The sequence below is a fragment of the Dendroctonus ponderosae genome, unplaced genomic scaffold, assembly GCF_020466585.1.
Source record: "Dendroctonus ponderosae isolate FM_Combo_2020 unplaced genomic scaffold, Dpon_F_20191213v2 Dpon_F_20191213_1, whole genome shotgun sequence".
Lineage (NCBI taxonomy): Eukaryota > Metazoa > Arthropoda > Insecta > Coleoptera > Curculionidae > Dendroctonus > Dendroctonus ponderosae.
The window spans coordinates 23,426,957-23,445,492 of record NW_026017110.1 but is presented as its reverse complement, the minus strand read 5'-3'; the positions used below and the strand labels follow the sequence as shown (position 1 = coordinate 23,445,492).

The 18,536-nt window shown below is 35.6% G+C and overlaps 1 protein-coding gene across 1 annotated transcript in view; it reads right to left on the bottom strand.

Annotated features, from left to right (window-relative positions):
* LOC109534671 (protein dachsous) overlaps window positions 1-18,536 on the bottom strand; it is a 225,887-nt gene that overhangs the window by 11,381 nt on the left and 195,970 nt on the right. Inside the window, exons 3-8 of the mRNA XM_048661429.1 lie at window positions 14,533-14,713; window positions 10,948-11,433; window positions 4,591-4,766; window positions 3,062-3,472; window positions 1,921-2,116; window positions 1,584-1,820 (exon numbers count right to left, since the gene is read on the bottom strand). Coding sequence (XP_048517386.1) covers window positions 1,584-1,820; window positions 1,921-2,116; window positions 3,062-3,472; window positions 4,591-4,766; window positions 10,948-11,433; window positions 14,533-14,713 — 1,687 coding nt within the window. The remainder of the gene's footprint in view (window positions 1-1,583; window positions 1,821-1,920; window positions 2,117-3,061; window positions 3,473-4,590; window positions 4,767-10,947; window positions 11,434-14,532; window positions 14,714-18,536) is intronic.

The following is an 18,536-nucleotide window of genomic DNA, read 5'->3' as shown; positions in this document are numbered from 1 at the left end:
TTGAAAAAAGAAAACCGTTGAGTAATCGAATCGGTTTAATTTGCTAATCAACTCTGTTTTCTTTCCATTAAAATCAAGAAGCGAAAGCGCCAACCGAAAACGCTATAAGCCTCTTTTGGTATCTCCTTAGCGAAATCAGGGGTGTCAAAATTAATCATGCGTTGTCGACGTAAAGTTGTTTGCGGCCGTCTCAATTTACGGGCCTCGAAATGGAAAACGATATTTATGTGAACTCGCTCGCCATTAGCATCGAATGAGTTTTCGGAAACGCTCATCGATAATATCGCTTTATTTGGGCATTAATGGTTTTGTGACATTACGTGAACATCAGACTGAAAATAAATCAACAAAAGTGGGCGAGTCTATGCTCTAATAAAAAACTGGAAAACCGCCTAAACAATTCCATGACTCATCAAATGAAACTGATGACTAACTCGCACTTTTAGAGCATCGTGAAAAAGAAGTTCTTCCTGAAGTTCGCAAGCAGGAGTGTCTTGTAGCTTTCGAGGCGGTTTGCTCGGAAAACTCATCAGCTTCATTTTTCCTCACCTTCATACATTTTTTTTCGACTTTTCAAACACATCAGAACAGAAAATCATTAACTATTTTAATAGTCAAATTCAAGGAAATAATGCATTACTTTGCATTTTATTACAATTCCTGCAATACGGTCATTTTACCCGCAAAGATAAATGTTTCTGCTCATATAAAGCCGCAATAGTAAATCAATTAATAAGTATAATACAATAATAGGTGTCCGATTAATCAAAGGCATAAATATAAGGAGAAGCCAGGGAAACAATTCGAGTAAATACTCAAGTCGTTTATTAAGTCGAGTGTAATTAATCATTTCAACTAGTGCCAACAATAGGAGAAAATGACTTGAAAGGTCATAAGTGAGTAGACGTGAAATCAAATCGACAATTAGCAAATGCAGAGCCAACAAAACGGTTCCGCGTATTCGCTAATTTCATTTTCAATAAAACAAATTTACATATTAGCTTCCATTGCGCATTCTAAATCAGCAAGATAAACACAATAACGATTTTCATACACTTCCAAATAATTACCTATTATGCACGCCTAATGAGGCGAAAGTAACAGTTCAAGGTAAAAGCCATCATATGGCAAATAAAACGAGAAATTTGTATGTCAATTCCCAGCCACCAGTAGCTTTTAAAGACACGCCAAGAGGCGGTAAGTTTTTTGTTATCAAATAGATGGTGTTTAACGTTTTCGAACTAAATGAGTTTAAAAGGAATATTTAAAAAAAAATTAAAAGCCGCATTGCATTAGCCAATGTAAATAGGTAGGCACGTAAAAGCGGGGATTGTTAAACGTATGTACAGAAGAAGTTTTCTGTTTGCTCAAGGTGTTTGTTTAAAAGATTGAAGAAAGACGTGAAATAAGGAAATACCTTTTGCTGTTACGGTGCACTATTTCAGAATAATTTTAATGGATCTTGTGTATGCTTAGGGTGAAAAAACACTCGAGGCTCCAAAGTCATCAGAATGACAATAGGCGAAAGTAGATTTCGACAAAACTTGATCTTGAAAGACTTTCCGAGTTTGTGCATTACTCACCATTGATAGCGTTGATCTGGAAGCTGCTATTCGCTGGAATCAAGTTGTAGCGAAGATCAGAATTTAACCCAGAATCCGCATCAGTAGCTTGAATTCGGCCGACAAAAGTTCCGCGAGCTAGATTTTCTTCTATTTTAAACGCATAGTCTTCTTCAGCAAACAAAGGATCGTTGTCGTTTATGTCGAGGACTTCGATGGTCACTTGAGAAGTGGCCGTTTGCGATGGTAATCCATTATCTAAAATATTATGGATTGATGTAGACGAGCTCGCTTATTGAGGAAATAATTGTTCGCAATTAAATAATAACAACTTGGATTAGATTTTAGTTACTGTTACCTTTTGCTGCGACGACGAGATTATAACTATCTTTGGACTCTCGGTCCAAAGTCCCGTTCAAGTACAGCCATCCAGAATTGGGAAAAATCCCGAAAACATAATCATTGACGTCTCTGGAATTATTCTGAGTGATAAGCCGGTAGGTAATTCTAGCATTATTTCCCGTATCGGCATCGACAGCAGTAAACTGAGCAATCTGTGAACAAACAAAATAATATAAATTAGCTTTGCAATCATTCAAAACGTCTCAATCTTGAACGGTTCTAATTCGGATAATGTATATTATTATAACTAAGCCAATCTATTCGTGGGAGCATCTAAAGTATCCAAAGAAAAATTATCTAGGTTGTCGGCCCGGCTATTTGTTTTATTCAGCTAAATGCTCGTAGGTACGATGGTCATGGGAACATGCAAAACTAAAATTAGGTACCGCTAAATTGCGTTTGTTTAACTAATGTCAAGCGCGCAGCTATGTAATTTTTGTTCGGGCAAAAACAAACAAGAGAACACATTAAAGAAGCATTAGAAATGAAAATAGGCCGGGCAAAAAATTCAGAGAAATAATTATACCGATGATGGCAATGAAGCTGAATGTCCATGTACCGTATAATGCTTTGTCACGCGGTTCAAAATTCCTGCATGTCCGCCTCGGGAAAATAAAAGTAAAAGTCAAACGGGCATTAGTGATAAATGCTTGTAACATATACGTGTATATTCACATTTCTGGTGTCGTTAAACATTGTTTTATGCGTGTCGTTTGTGCAAAATTTATCAAAAATTCTTCCGAGTAATTTGCACGGAAAAACCTTTGAAACGTACCACTCACAGTGACTAACGATCGATAAAGAATCGAAATGGAACACCATTCAACCGATTATTAAAATTATAATTTTGTTAGAAGGAACATGTCCAACGCCAACACTCCAGATACCACTTTGCATAATTATTTATAGTATTAAAATACATATTCCTCGATCGATAAGATCATGACTTGCTTTGGGGACAATTCCACTATGGAACGTTTCAAATCAATTTGTCTTATATTCACATAGCAGAATTTCGCTCGATATTATCACTGGTTAAAACCAGTTGATTTATATAGTTTGAAGTAGATCTGGCGTGAAGTAGCACTGGATCTTACCTGAGAGTTAATAGGCAGCGACTCCAAAACACTCAAACTGTACTGGCTCTTTTCGAAAACAGGCGGATTATCATTCATATCCTGAACTTCCACTAAAATCGTCAAGTTCGTGGATAGCGATGGAAGTCCCATATCGGCAGCAGTCACAGTGATTGTGTGTCTTTGCACGTTCTCATAGTCCAAACGTCTTGTCAGAGTTAGATGTCCCAGTTTAGCGTCGATTTTGAACAAATCAGAGCCAGAGTTTGCCAGCTTGTATCGAACTACCCCATTTGAACCACTATCTTTGTCCGTAGCATGGGCGGCGAAAAGAGGAACTCCAATTTCCGCATTTTCCGGTATGGAAATTCGTACTATGGCCGATTCGAATTCGGGACTGTTGTCGTTTATGTCGTTAATATCGATATTCACCTGAAATAAGCAAAAGTTTGTTGTACTATAACTGTTCGCAGAAAAGTGGAATACAAATGAACGGATGTATAAACCAAAAAATACGTCACTCTAGAACTAGAGTGATTATTGAGGAAATTATATTTGAAGATTCGAAATATTCTGGAATTCAATTGAATTCGATGATGAGAAATCACAGGAAATCAGTTTCTGCAAGTTGTTTCAATTCCGTTGAATTGCAGAACCCTAGAAACCTGTTTAAGGGATATTAATTAAATTAGTGGATTCCTTGCCAAAAACATTGCTGCATGATGAATTATTTGATTTGAATAAAATGAATGGACTAAGTAGACATCCTTTGAAAGCGACTGGAACTTCGCAAAAATGTCTGAAACATTTTTTAGGCGACATCGCTAAAATTTATTCACTTTTCCTTATTTCAGAAGACGCTCATTCAATAAAAAAAAAACTTTCGTGTCTCGATTATTTTTATCCTATAATATTATCTTATTCGATAAGTAATAAAATAATGCTGGCTGCTTGTTTTATGAATCAAACTTAGTTTCTGCATTCTAAAAAACAATAAGAAATACATCAAACAAACAAAAATTGCCCCAAAAGTTGATATAAATGTCTCCAAAACTCTATTTTCGTTCAGAAAATATAACATTCCTCCTCGAATGTATTTTATATTGCAAACCAATATTAGTTGAACGACAGGCTCCAAAAATTCTGGACGTTGTGGAAAACCCACAAAAATCGATCCCAAAATAAAATGAAACATAAATAAATAATTAAATCATCAATCAGTTTGAAATCAAATTTATTGGCGGCAAACTTTCGTGGCATACGTAGGACTTCTAAAATTATCTATTGCAATTAACAGATAATAAACAAAATTTTTATTGACAATTTTTTAGTAAAGTTAAAAGAGCGTCTCTTTTTGTTTATCTTGCTTTTGCAATTGAACTTATTGCCGCTAGTTCTGGGCAGGGAAAATTTACAGTAAAAAAGCAAAATACCGCAACTAAACGCGTACAGATTTTGCAAATTTTCCACCAGAAACTCTCCTCACCGACAGCAGCATCAAAAGCAAACTATTTTCCGAAAACAAACACTTTCATTAATTAACAACTTACTTGAGTGTGGCCATAAACTGGCGGATTTCCACTGGTAGCTTGCACATTCAGCAACACTGAGGCTCGTGTTTCATGATCCAGATTTCCCGAAACCTTAATCGCTCCTGTGATAGAATCAATCCTGAATAATCCATCTGGATCGCCCGATGAAATCGAGTAGCGAACATTGTTCCTTCCTGAAAACAATTAGAACTAATTAGCAAACACAAATGTAAAGGGAATTTAGAAAGGCTTTACGAAATGCAAAAAAATGCCTAACCAGCGGCTTAGTATTAGCGCTCAAAGAAATCTGGCCATTGGAATCCGAACAGGAAACTGTTTCGTAATGATTACACGGTAAATCCTTGACCCTTTTGCAAATATACGAGACCGTGAAGACATCCTAATTGTTTCTAGATGATGCAAATCCCGCCAATAATTTACAATAATCCAATGGTAAGTAGACCGACTTACATGGAAAAAATACTGTTAAACTTCTGACTGGGTAATTTAATTTCAACTACAGTTACACATTATATTAGCGGATTATAAAGCGTTAAATTCTTGACGAAATTATGGCCTTTGCCTATACGTTCACCTGATAGCTAATTAGCTATTAATATCCCCTCAAAGGAGTTTGGAGTATACCGAGCTTATAAGAACCAATTAGGTCGACTTATTAAAAATTTATTCCAGTAATACCCATTCAACGGGCGCATTCTTCAATGAGAAACAGTGGCGATTTTGCGAGAAAAAATGTGACCGGGAGAATAAGCTTGCCCATAAATTTTCCTTCAACAGAGAGCTGGAAACAAAGCTCCTGATATTAATAATGCAATATTTGAAAGTGTAGGGTGAATAATTGGTTTCCTGCGGGTCGGTCAATGTGAATAACTTTCGATTTGGAAAATAAAACCAAAATCCTGTTTGGTTCTTCATCCTTCCAAGATCAGCAGCAATAAGGGTTTTTCAAATAATTTCCAGCTTAGCCAGCATCAGTTTACTAATTTATTTCCGATACTTTACATACAAAGCAGTTTTATTAGTTCTAAGGCCTATAGTAATTATTAGGACCCCTGTCCACTATAAAACATTTATAGTGGACAGTAAATGCCAAAAATGAGTAACGAAGCAAATAAAAAATCGTTTAAATACATTTCTTGTGTTCTCTAATGACGGTTTTGTTTAACTATATGTTTCAAAGCATATATGGAAGTTTAATTCCTCTAATAAATAACATTTTGTTTGCTTTGCCTCACACAAAGAGTCTTTAAAAATCTCCTACTTTAAACGGCCCATTAGTGAATGTTTTGCAATTTGGACTCCCCGGTCAGTGATCAAGGAGAATGCTTGCTAAACATTGATAATTTTTGAGCAAATCTACGCTCTACTGGAGTTCTAGCTCGGTAAATACTCTCATATGTAAGTAGCCTAAGGTAAAATCAAGACTATCTAAGTGTTTTAAATAAATATTCCTTTTAGAGAAAAACATCATCAAAGCATCTCGACGAGACATTCGGATTCTTCACTTTCCGTTTAATTTGCTTGGTAATGCTGTAAATTTGGCATAATACCCCACAGAAGGCAATGAAAGCTAAACTGTCGTTAAAATTTTAATCATTTAGTAGAGTCTACAAATGGTCGGTTATCACGGAACATTTGTTTGCGTCTACATTAATGGACATTCTTTCATATATTTTTCAGTTCGGTAACCTCAAATCGTTTACGAGTCCATAAACCGGCATGAGGTAATAGAGCTGTAAAGCCTCAGTTAGGGAAAATAGTGTCTAACGACCATCCAATCTTGGCTCAGATGACGAGTTATTAAGTGCATTCGTTTTATTGAAAATTTGACTACTGAACTAATGCGTTTTATATGCGGTGGCAAAGGAACTGAATGCAGTTTAAAATTAGTTTTATTTCAATATGTTTTCTGGTTGGAATTTTATTTTGTGGCGACTTTCTTTAAAGATTAGATGTTCTGAAGCAAAAAAATAGGCAGATAAAAATGCAGCAGGTAAAATTGAATAGGGATCCAAAACTGTTTATGCTTCAGTGCAAAAGCAAACATTAAAGTAATAAAAAAAATGCAACAGAAACGCAACAAAGAAGAGAATAATGTGAAGCTTTCAGAAACCAAATCAAAAATAACATCAGATGACGAAAGTAAACCAGAGCTGAAAATATTGGTTAAGAAGAAGAGAGACATTCAAAGCTCTGCTGATAAGAGATAAGTGGAATTGTGTGAAACTGCGACTGATTTTTGATAAACCGCAGGGAATTGCGGAATTTTTTATTGACTTCGAAAGGAAATTGTGAAGTGAATACATTTTTGCAGCCTGACAAAAACAAAACCTGCAGCTTGAAAAACGTAAATAAAATATAAAAGTAGAAGACAAACAGGTAGCAGGTAATAGGAATAATAAAGATTCGAGAGGTCGTTTATGATTGAAATGAGGGCAGGCTAATTTCAATGCAACTGCAAGATGAGTAAAATCTACATGAAATCAATCTCCATTCTTCTGGGACGGATTCAAACGAAACCCAGGCCCATGTGGTGTTTTATTTTGCGCAAAGGCAAAGCCCGTAAGTAGCTTAATATGGCCGGTAGTCGGTATCTTTCATCGAATTGTCAAGTCTCGTCACACACAGTTCAACCCGGTTGCCATTCCCATGGCTCGCGAAATTTAAGCCTTTTCGTGTTCTCTGTTCCAATTTGAATAGCCGACCAGTTTCGCTGACAGCGGAGTAAATCCTGAATACAATGGCCATATTTTCAGTTAGCATACTCCCAAAATGTCGTTTTTTTCCAATTCAAACCCGGCCTGCGAACGCATGCATCCCTCCAAAATAATTGCCTCTCTTTTCCGTTCTCGGTGCTTTTGTTTATTCCGTCACAATCAAAAGGCGAGTCGTTTTACCTAAATGCTAATAAGAACCCGAAACTTATTTAAAACGTATTTATCGTTGTCTTTAACCGAATCAATTAGATTTGAATGTTTCATTTATTTACAGACTTTCAACCGAGATCAACAGTTAGCTGCAATTCAATTTGCTTCGTGTTCTATCATTTTCCTATATAATTTCATTAAAAAAATATTGCATTTCTTCTTTTTCTTCGGCTGTCGATACGCTTCGAATGTTGTTGGCAATTATGAGTTCAGTCGCAGCAGGTCGAAGCACTTCTGCTGAACATGCTAGGCGAAATGTATTCTATACAGGGTGTCTCGTAAGCACTTGATCAAAAGGATACTGCGATCTTCTTTGCATCAAAAGAAGACGATCTGACCTAACTTTTATTAACAAGAAATGTCTGGTTCCTCTGCTATTGATGGTCAAAGTTCTTCAAAAAAATTATCTTTTTTGAAATATCGGGAGAATGGTTCGATGTATTTTAGTGAAACTCGCTGTGAATTCGTTCGTATATTAGACTCATATTTTGATGAAACAATCGAGTTCAGCCGTTTTGGACCAGTGTCCAAAATTCTTGAGTGTCGTGGTACAAAAACTACCAGAACGTTTTATTTGGTGAATGAAATCAACGCATTTTTTGCCGGTTGATGAGGCTAATCATAAAACTTTATTATCGATATGTAAAGTGAAATGAAATTCGCATTTTTTTTGCTATAAACGCCTGTTTAAACATTTACAGCTGTTCATTTTGTATATATTAAAATCTCACAAAAGTGCTAATTGAAATTGATGCAACTTTAACGGCTACATTTTTCGCACCTTGAAAGGCGGTTCTTTTTATTGGGGTAATCCAAACAGCATAAACAAAATTGACCTGTTCGCAGAAACCAATGACAAGATTTGACGAATTTAATAACTAATGGGAAAGGGAATTTCGAACTTTCAAAAACTTTTTTTTTTATTATTAATATTATTTACTAAAACTAGTCAAGCATGACCAACTATCAGTTTTTTTTCTGTAATCTTAAGATTGACAGTCAAAAGCTAAACCTGGTTATAACTCTTATTATGAGCTTTCAAAAAAATATATTATAAAGGAAAGCTGTTGCAGCATGCGCTGTAGCAGATATGAAGCATGGTTCTTATCAAGTAGGCCTTGGTAACACTGTGTAGAGTTGCGCTATTGAGTATTGCCGCTATCTGAGTTAATGCGTTATAACTCATCGGTTCATCAGTCATAAGTGATTTATTAAAGCTTTACGAGACCCGAGAATGGAATTTCCACATTTAAGAAAAGAGGTGATTAACATTTTTTCTGGGTAAAGTTTTACTGCTTTGTTGTGAAAAGAAGGCATCTAGATTTTCCCAGCAACAGCACGGAGTCCAACGAGAGTCGACGAGTTTTCTTATAAAACTGTATCTTATTTTTTTTGCATAAAAGATTCAGTTTGCCAGTATTTTACCATAAAACGTTAGGAAAACTGCGGTTTTTCTGTTTAAAGACAGTGTTGTTTAGAAATATTGACCTAAAAGTGAAGAAACCCCAGTTTCCCAGGAGTTTTCCAAATAATCGATTATAAACTTTCTCTTTTTCAGTTCGGGGAAATATTTTTGGAAAAATACCCAGAAATAATTATTAGGGTTTTGCCCATAATTCGAAGCTGCAAAAAGTTTTCCAAAAATGTTTGCAAAGCGGTTAAGGATGCGAGTGTTCCAATAAAATGTTATAATTTTTCACAGAAAATACCTGAATATTGTCAGTATTATTAAGTCAAACTAAAAAATAATGCCATTTTTGCGTAGAAAGAATTGCGTAATAGAAACTTTGTTAAAACTGGAATGACCTGACAATTTAAAGGAACTTTAAAAATCTACAGAGCGATGAGCGATGGGCGGCAAATTTGACAAATATTTTTTTGTAAACTTTTGCTTTCTGGTCGTTTTTTCAAGGTAAACCTAATTACTTTCGGTAAAATACTGAGTAAAATTATTTGGTTCCTATGCCAAATTCGAAGCAGAAATGGCTTTTCTAAAGTTTTCTGCAAACCGATGAATGAGGCGAATTTTCTAGCAACATTAATTTTGTCATTTTTGGTTGAAAACACCCCATTTTATCAGAAAAGAAGAAAATTATCAGAAACTGATGTTTTTTTGCGTTTGTGATTAAAAACTTCCAGTTTTGTGATCTGCGTTGGAGAAAACCTTAATGGTTTTCGGGGAAAAACGGGAGGAATTTATCGACGATGCAAAAAGATTTTAGACATTTTTTTACAAAACTATAAATTTATCTTGTAACTTTTCGCGTAAAAGACCTCCAGATCGTCAGTATTTTTAAGTAAAACTCTACAAAATAGAGCGTTTTTGAGTAGAAAGTAAAGCAAAAAAAATAAGTCGAAACTAAAAAAACACATTTTTTTAAAAAACCCTACAGTCTTCTGAGGGATGGAGGTGACGAGAAGATTTCCAAGTAATCTGTTCATTTTTTTAAAGAAAATTATTTGATTTTTGTTCCAAATTCGAAGCTGGAAATGGATTTCAAAGCTTTTTACAAAGCGACGAAGGATTTGAAATTTATTTCATAATTTTTCGCAGAAAATACCGTCAGCATTTTTAAGTGAACCTTTAGAAAATTGACCATTCAGAAGACAGACATCGGAAAATTTTGAAATTTTGAAAAAATTTTAAAAATATTATTAGTAAAGTAAATCTAAAAACAAGTAAAAAAGCCATCAACATTTTTCCAGCACCAAGCCATTTGCGTAGCACTGCGCCAACTCCTAAAAATTCCCTGAGTTACCGAGACCTATTAGCAAAAAAATTGAAATTTATTCACTCAGAATTGCCAGTTCCAAATACAATCAGGACATCGCATCGACTGAAAAATTAACAGTAAACAGTTTTAAGAAAACAGAGAACTGCAACGAAGAAATGAAATCTAAAACTTATGTTTCATCAAATTATGTACTTTTGGAACCATCCCGATTTTCGATAGTTTTTCAATTAGCTATCAGAACCACAATTTTTTGCAACAAAATGAAAAATCATTTTACCAACTGGAAAAGTAAAAAAACTAACGAACTTACTTTGATTGTTTGAAACACCGAGTAAACCCCTAACATCGCTTTGGTGCAATAGAGCCAAATTATTACAAAATGCGTCTAAATTTATAGGCCCAATCATTCCGCTAAATAATCTGGCCATTATTATTAACATTCATTACCGATATAATGAAGAAGATGATGGAACAATTATTAGTATCAAAGTCCTACACGTGATTCGCCATAAAATTTGTTTCCCAGTTTTCGATCGCCGAAATGATATACCGAGACCAATCAGCCATCATTAAGAGCCATTAGCTTGTTTAATTTTACTGGAGTTCTACAGTTAATTGAATAAATAATTTTTAGGCGTGTAAACCGATTTTGAAGCATCTGCTCGTTGATAAGTCTCAAAATGACTACTCACCGTTATTGATAACGGCCGCCTTTACATGACCAACCACAAAGTCCTTCTTCACATTCTCCATCACAGCAAACACATATCGAGCCTGATCAAAAATTGGCGGCTTTTGCGTGGAATCGATAACACTGATGAACACTTCGGCATCCTTCAGGGACTTGAGATTGCCGCCATCCGTAGCGCTGATGTTTAACCGATGGGACGGTTGACTTCTGGTTGATAGTTGATGAGGACGATTCACGAATATTTCTCCAGTCGTTCGATCAATGCGAAAAAGTCCGCCTTCGTTTCCAGCCACGATTCGGTAGTTAACAGATCCGAATTTTCCAGAATCGGCATCGGTTGCTGACACGACTACGACTGGCGATGTGGCTGAGGATGACGCTCCACCATCGCGCAGAGAAACGTTGTACTCTGGCGGGTAGAATACTGGACGGTTGTCGTTCACGTCGGTTACTTGGATTTTTACCATTGCCGTTGTACTCAAACCACCTGGAATTAAATTTAAAAATTACATTTTTGCAACGTTTCTAACATCTATTAGCGAATTTTAAAAAAATCATCATCAGAAAGCTTTGTTGTGTCTTAACAATAGCAGAAGACGGGAGTAGATGGGCTAGTTAATGTTTGGCGCTTTGATTTTGAGCATAAAATTAGAACAATTTTTATTTAATCGTTGTCCTTCTTAAAGTGACTAATCTTAGGTACGTACAGAAAAAGTACTATTATTTTGCTTGCTTGGTTGAACATGCTTTAGTCAACACCAATTTCCATTTTCACAGTTTTTATCGTTTTTTTTTACTTCTTTCGCATACTCTTTTTCCAGTTCTGTATTTCATTTATTTGAAGTATTGCGTTTGCATCTCTCTAACTTCTGGGGAAACGCAAGATTTGTTGTAGACATCGCAAAAAGTTTAATTTGGTGCTTTCCATGAAAAGAAAACAATTTTAAATGTCCCAGATTTTGAGTGTTCTTCAGTCTTCCCATGCAGTTCACGGTACCAATAGCACACCGTAAAACAGCGCTTAATTCATACAGAGACTAAAACTGTTCCAAAATCAGTTCCAGTCTGTCGCCATTTCGAACCGCTTCTGATCTCTATTCCGATTAGATCAGATGTGAAAGATTAGATCAGTAATGAGTGATTTTAAATGAGGATCCAAAGCAACAGTCTAAATCGAACCCGATATTCAAAAGAAGCGAATTTTTCCAAAATGTAAACCTGCAAGACTCGATAGCCATCCATTTTGACCACAATCGCGATACTTATCTTATGCTTTTTGCTCTCAAAATCCAATTTTAATCTCGACGTTGAAGTTTTCTTTGTTATTTATCGCTTTTGCCCATTATTTTCGCATATTCCTGAAATTCGAATAACTCACAAAAGATTTATTAGGCACTCTAGGCATCTTTGGTGCTTTGTTGCTCGAGAACCGGCCAGTTATTTTTCCATAGCTTTTTTACCCGGCCGTTGTTGAACATACACACTTGCTAGACGGTATTACATTACCGCAGATATATTATTATTACTTAAAAGTTGTGGTATAGTAAATAATACACGCCAAAGTGCAAATTATTTCCAATAAGTTTTCTTTAGTTAAGTTATTTGGAATGTGTTAACGGTAACCATCGGTTTTGTGTCTTTGCAAGTGGACACTTTGTTCGCTTTTAATTAATATTTTATGTAAATTTGCTTCCCGGTTTATGACACTTTAGCAGGACATTTATTTTCAAAATATTGTTTTGCGACAACTCGACGTTTGAAGTGTTTCACTTAATAGAAATCCGGATTTTGCTTTCGTCCAAACATTTGTCGTTTTGCTTAAAAACCTTGTTAATTTTGTGATGGTTAAACTGCTTGATTTTCAAACTTTAGTATGCCCTGATTGATCTACGTGGAAGCGATTATTCCTGCAGATCTCAGATTTTCGGCAAGGATTTACTTTCAACGTATTCAATTAACCGCATTCTACGACTCAAAAAGGGACTTCGTTTAAATTAAATAACGAACTTGTGAATGCCTCAAGATGTGTCCGATACTATGTGCGTTATCTCATTTAAAATGGGGCAAAAATTATTATTTTTTCGTTATGTTCGTTCCATGCGTGCATCGGATGTCTGTAATAATTTTTTAAAAAATTTCTATTCTATAATGTGCTAAAGTTCTGATGTTTTTCCCCAGCTTTGAAATAGATCCCTATGCAAATCCGAATAAAATATTCGAAAGTAGCATAAAATATAGGCTATTTATCGAGTGCAAAACGAGTAAGACAAAACTGAAATCACGATGTCATCGCATTAAATCGGTTCTCACGAAAACGTGCAACTAGTGTTTCCGATCGCATAATGTTTTTGCGACGTATGGCCTGTACCGATGTGTTTTATAACATGGCAATACATGAGTTTTCGATTTTTCGACCTTGCCCTTGTGTAAACGAAAGATCAATCTATAATCCATAGAAGGGAAATATTATATTTCAAATGTTATCGTTTGAAATTTTTGAAACATTTGAAACAACGGAAAATTATTGCTTTTAAATATCAACAAAGAAGAACTTGTTTTGATTTTTAGAACGAGTAAAACATTTCATTAATATCTTCTTTGCTCTCTTATTTATATCTTAGGACGATTCGTTAAAAAGCTGTTTCTGATCATTTCTCCAAAACTTCACCACTTAATTTTACGTTTAAGTTACGTAAAATCGCTTTTAATAAATGTTTTCAATTCGCTGGTTCCATTCAGCGTCCAATCCCAAATAGACACTTATTGCGAATACAAAAATCTGTCTCCGTTTTCAGTTGGAGGAAAAAGGCGCGTAGGCATGCAAGTAATTGTTCTAAATGGAAACCCATATTCCTTTCATTCCATAAAAATCCCCGCTTAATTGGAAGATGCATTTCGAGAAATTTCACTTATTCCACCAAGTACATTTTTCGCTCTTTTTGGCAGAACATCAGTTCCAGCCGCTCCATGCCGAATCAGACCTGCGAGATCGATAGCGAGTAATGAGACAACACAACTGCTTCGAAACGTCTTCTAAGAACGACAGAAATTAAAACCCTGAGATCCATTACAGGCCACACATTACGCGCTAGAGTATGAAATAAGGACGTGAGAATACATCTGATATACAGGACGTTGTAAGATTGCCAATAACAAGGACAAGGACGTGAAGAAATCAAAACAAGAAATAAACGGTGAGGTCCAGCTGCGATGTGATTTACCTATGAAAGTTGAAAGTTATAAGCGGCGAGCCGTCCCTGCTTGTGGCGATATGGAATCCTCAATACATTTATTTAAAGCAGTTTCAGGATTCCTTTAAATTTCTGCAACACAGGTATTATAATGCGGCGGGTTTCAATAACACTTTTTACTGAAACGTTCAGATTTATGGTCTATACATTTCTTGGCTTTTGCCTCTGCTCGAGAGCGCATAACGGGAAGTCCGAGCTCACGGCCTTTCTGGTTTCTAAATTTATACATTTCGGTTCTTAGCCGAACAACGAAATTCTGGGCACTGAAGGATTTCGAAGATAGGACTAAATATCATATACCCGGTGTGCAAAAAGGAGTTGCTTCCTCAACTTACCTCTGTCGGTTGCTATCACGGGAAATTCAAAGGCGTTTCTAGTTTCAAAGTCCAGCGTCGAACTGATGCAAATTTCGCCGGTGTCCGATCGCACTTTGAATTCGCGCAACTGTTCGAAACCATCCCCCAGAGTGTAGTTGACCACTGCATTCACTCCACAATCTGGATCTGTTGCGGAAACCTGAAAACCAAAAACATTCCATAAGTACGTATTATATTGGCTACTAAACGCTATAAAACCGAATACATGTCTCTTCATATTTTAAGCACAACCTATATCAGCCTATCGCGTACTTACGCCTTCACAACAATGTGCAACAAAATTACTTTCTTAGAAGTACATCACACCAAATACCTTACCAATATCTTATCTGTGCTCAACGCCTGCAAGGCCTTGTTTCCGATACAACACAGCTTTATATTTCAATAGCAATAATTTTCTTCGCAATTTCTATGAATTATTAACGTATATCGAAACAATTCATGCATATGATCACTTTGGGCAGACGTACGTAGGACTGCATAAGAAGACGTAAAATGTGCGAACATTTAAGGTTGCTCATCAAAAGACAAATAATGATTTTAAGTGGATTTAAGCTAATTAGTTAGTTCATAAAATGTACCAATGTGGAACCAATTAACCCACTTTTAAATTTATATTCATTCAGATCTTATGAATTGATACCTGGCCAATGTTCGCATATTGAACCATTCTTGACTGATTCTGGGTTTTTCGGCTGTCGGAATTAAAATTGTCTTCGCAAAGCACTGGAGACAGGAAATGCTTTTAATGTTACTTTCGGATTAAGGCTAATGTATTTCTTGAACTTTTCATTTGAGTTATTAGTATTGTGGAACGAAATTTTTCTGTCTTCATGTATTGATTGGGCTGATTTCCATTGCCAAGAACTCTTATCGTAATTTTTTCAACCAATCAGATAACTAATCGCTTTCCTCGTTTTTGCCTAGATGTAGTAGTTTTTTCCCCATTTTCCTATCAAACACAAGCCCATTGTCTTCCTCAGCTTGAACGCTTTTTCATTAGTTCCTTTTGCTGTCATCAGTGGGCTTAGATTCCGTTCTTGTTATACTCTCTGTTTTTGTCAAGTTTTTATTCTGTTTTCTCAGTATTGTTACTTTCAGAATATGTATATTTATATACAAATGTGGCAAAATGTACTCACATATTGTTTACGCAGGAATAATGGGTTTCGGTAAATTTGTCCCGTCCTAAATTGAGCAGAAAATTTGAGAAGAGTTGAGAAAATTTTCAAAGAACTTTAAGTTGAACCGCCTAGTTCGAAAAATCACTACAGGTTTCAATGTGAAATATTTCGAAAACGGTGTGAGATATCGACTTGAAACAAACAACTTTTCAAAACGTAAAAACGCAATATTTTTTCGTCAACAATATGTCACATGAGTTGAAGACCATGTTTGACCAATTTTAATTAATTTAAGCAGTTCGACAGTTACTCTCTTTGTATCATTTAAATCTTGCACTGTGCGTCCTCGATTCGGAACATTTTCAGAACCGAGCGCAGAAAATTTTGCCGGTTTTCCATATATGAGAATTATAAACCGCTCATCATTTGTGACCTGATTTGTAAAAATCGTTATTGAAACAAACGTTCATTCAATTTAAAAAAAAATTGAACAATTCTGATTAAGAGAAGTTAAATAGAAAATTGTCAGGTTGGAAGTGATACTCATTTTCCATAATCATTTATATGTATTAAAGGCATCAAATGATAAGGTAAACTTATAACGCTACAATGGCTTCAAACATGATTTGTAATAAAAATTTACAGAATCTTACATTTTAGACTAAAAATATTGAATTCAAGATTGGCGGTTTGAGGCTTAGCATTGCGTCACGATTTTCAAGTGAAAACAACTGGAAATATCAGCACGCCCTTCTTTTGGGTAAAACCAGGATTAAGACATAACGGTAATCTTAGGCAACTTGATACATAAATTTAGCAAAATGGCAGCCTTCTATTGAAAACTCATCAGACCAATAGAAGAACAAATTGTTAGAGAAAATTGATACGAAACACCCATGGTTGATGCATCTTCAGTTGACTTCATCAATTTTATGAGCCTTGCTTAAAGATGGTGGTATCGGCAGGAAAGCGACGATCCAGATAGTGGAACCGTCATTGTCCCATACCCATAATAAGACGGTTTTATGTCCCAAACTCGTGGTTTGACGATCCTTCCTGCTATCTTTCCATGCTCGGTAAAAAAATCACACAATGCTAGCACCGAATTTTTTTTTGTCGCTTACGCATTCTTCGGTGCCGAACGTTGACCCGTCAGATGGCGCTGATAGCAAGATCGGCGTGGGCTGTGAATGTCGCATTGGCGGTGTATCTCGTCTCTGTTACGTTGCCTGTCCATTAAAATAACGGCATATCAAGGCCTTCTCCGATGTGTATTCTCGACCGATGGTACTGCATTGATTTATAAACCTCCACGAGATTTAAGAAGGCATTTATAATCCAAGAAGTCAACGACGATCAACTCGGGTCATTCAGCATCAAGACTTACCGAATGGGCATTAGATCTCAACCAGCTAAATTCCCATATAAGTGGCTAGTTAAAGCAGGAATTATGGTACGGAACAGTTGTAAGGAAGTATGGAAAATATGCGAAATATCTAACTTTCGTATTCTACGCCTACAAAACTTCCTTGATTTGGCTCATAATATTTGTTGCGAAGCAATAAACCCCTTTGTTGATGGTTGATGGACTTGGTTTTAAACCCTTTGACAACATACAATACATATTATGAACTGACACTTTAATTCAATAAATTGGAATAGCACTTAAACGATTTCTCAATACATAAAATGAGCACGATATAAAAAAAATGTTGGTCTCGTCAACGACGTTCCATGAAATTCATATCTAAACATTTTCTGCTTATTCTCAGAGTATACATTTAGTATGGTTATAATGATAGAAATCTTCAACTGATGAAAAGCAAACGAATATCAGTCAGTTTCAAGCTCCCATGCCCATCTATTCAAATAAAGATCAAAGTTAGCAATACCTACATCTAATGTTCCCAAGTTCCCTAGGCAAGAAGTCATTATTTAATTTTCGAAGGTCAAATTAATAAAACCTACAACATGAATAATATTATTTGTTCAACGTATACAAAATGCAGATTTCCTGTTCAGTTAAGCAAGTACCTACTTAGCATTATTTGTCTACTAAGGCGGTCACCATTTCGCAAAGCCCGTCTATCTGACAGATCTTCATTAGCAGGATAGAAAAAAATTGAACTCGATTAGTTATCCGTTCAAATTACAAATGATCTCGACGGACTCCAGATGACAAACATGTCACAAATGTTTTACATAATGTACGATTCATACGGCGTGATATATTTATATAAATAAGTTCACTTGTTAATAAGGTGATAAAACTTCGTGACACCTGTACCAGCCAATAGACAAATTGCTGACTACTTTTGTATGAGTAATAACCCTATAAATATTGGAATATGCTTAAGAGTTGCACTCTATGTTCGGTTGATGTCTCGTTTAGCTGCTAGATTGGTGACATTGCCAGTGATCAGCCGGAAATAATTATTCAACTCGTGCAAGATCTCGTAAGTGAAAACTGTCGAAAACTTTCTTTTAATAAGGTCCCTAGTAATCATTCTCAACCGCATTAGAAAACATATTTTTTGGTGCATTTATTCAAACACTCAAGGAATAATAGAAAATAGCAATTAGGCAATCATCCAATGAAATGCAGGTGAAACAGTTACAAAAGTTTATATAACTTTTACAAAAGATTTTAGTCAGCCAACTCACATGATAATAAAAAAAACATACTTAAACAATTTAAAATGTTTGAGCATTTCAGTTGAGCAAATCAAAAGATTTGTTTCCTAATATGAATTTCCCGCCCTTAAAGGCAATGAATTGTCCAGTAAAATCACGATATCATAATTTAATAAGAAACTGAAAAAATCCGCTTTTAGCATC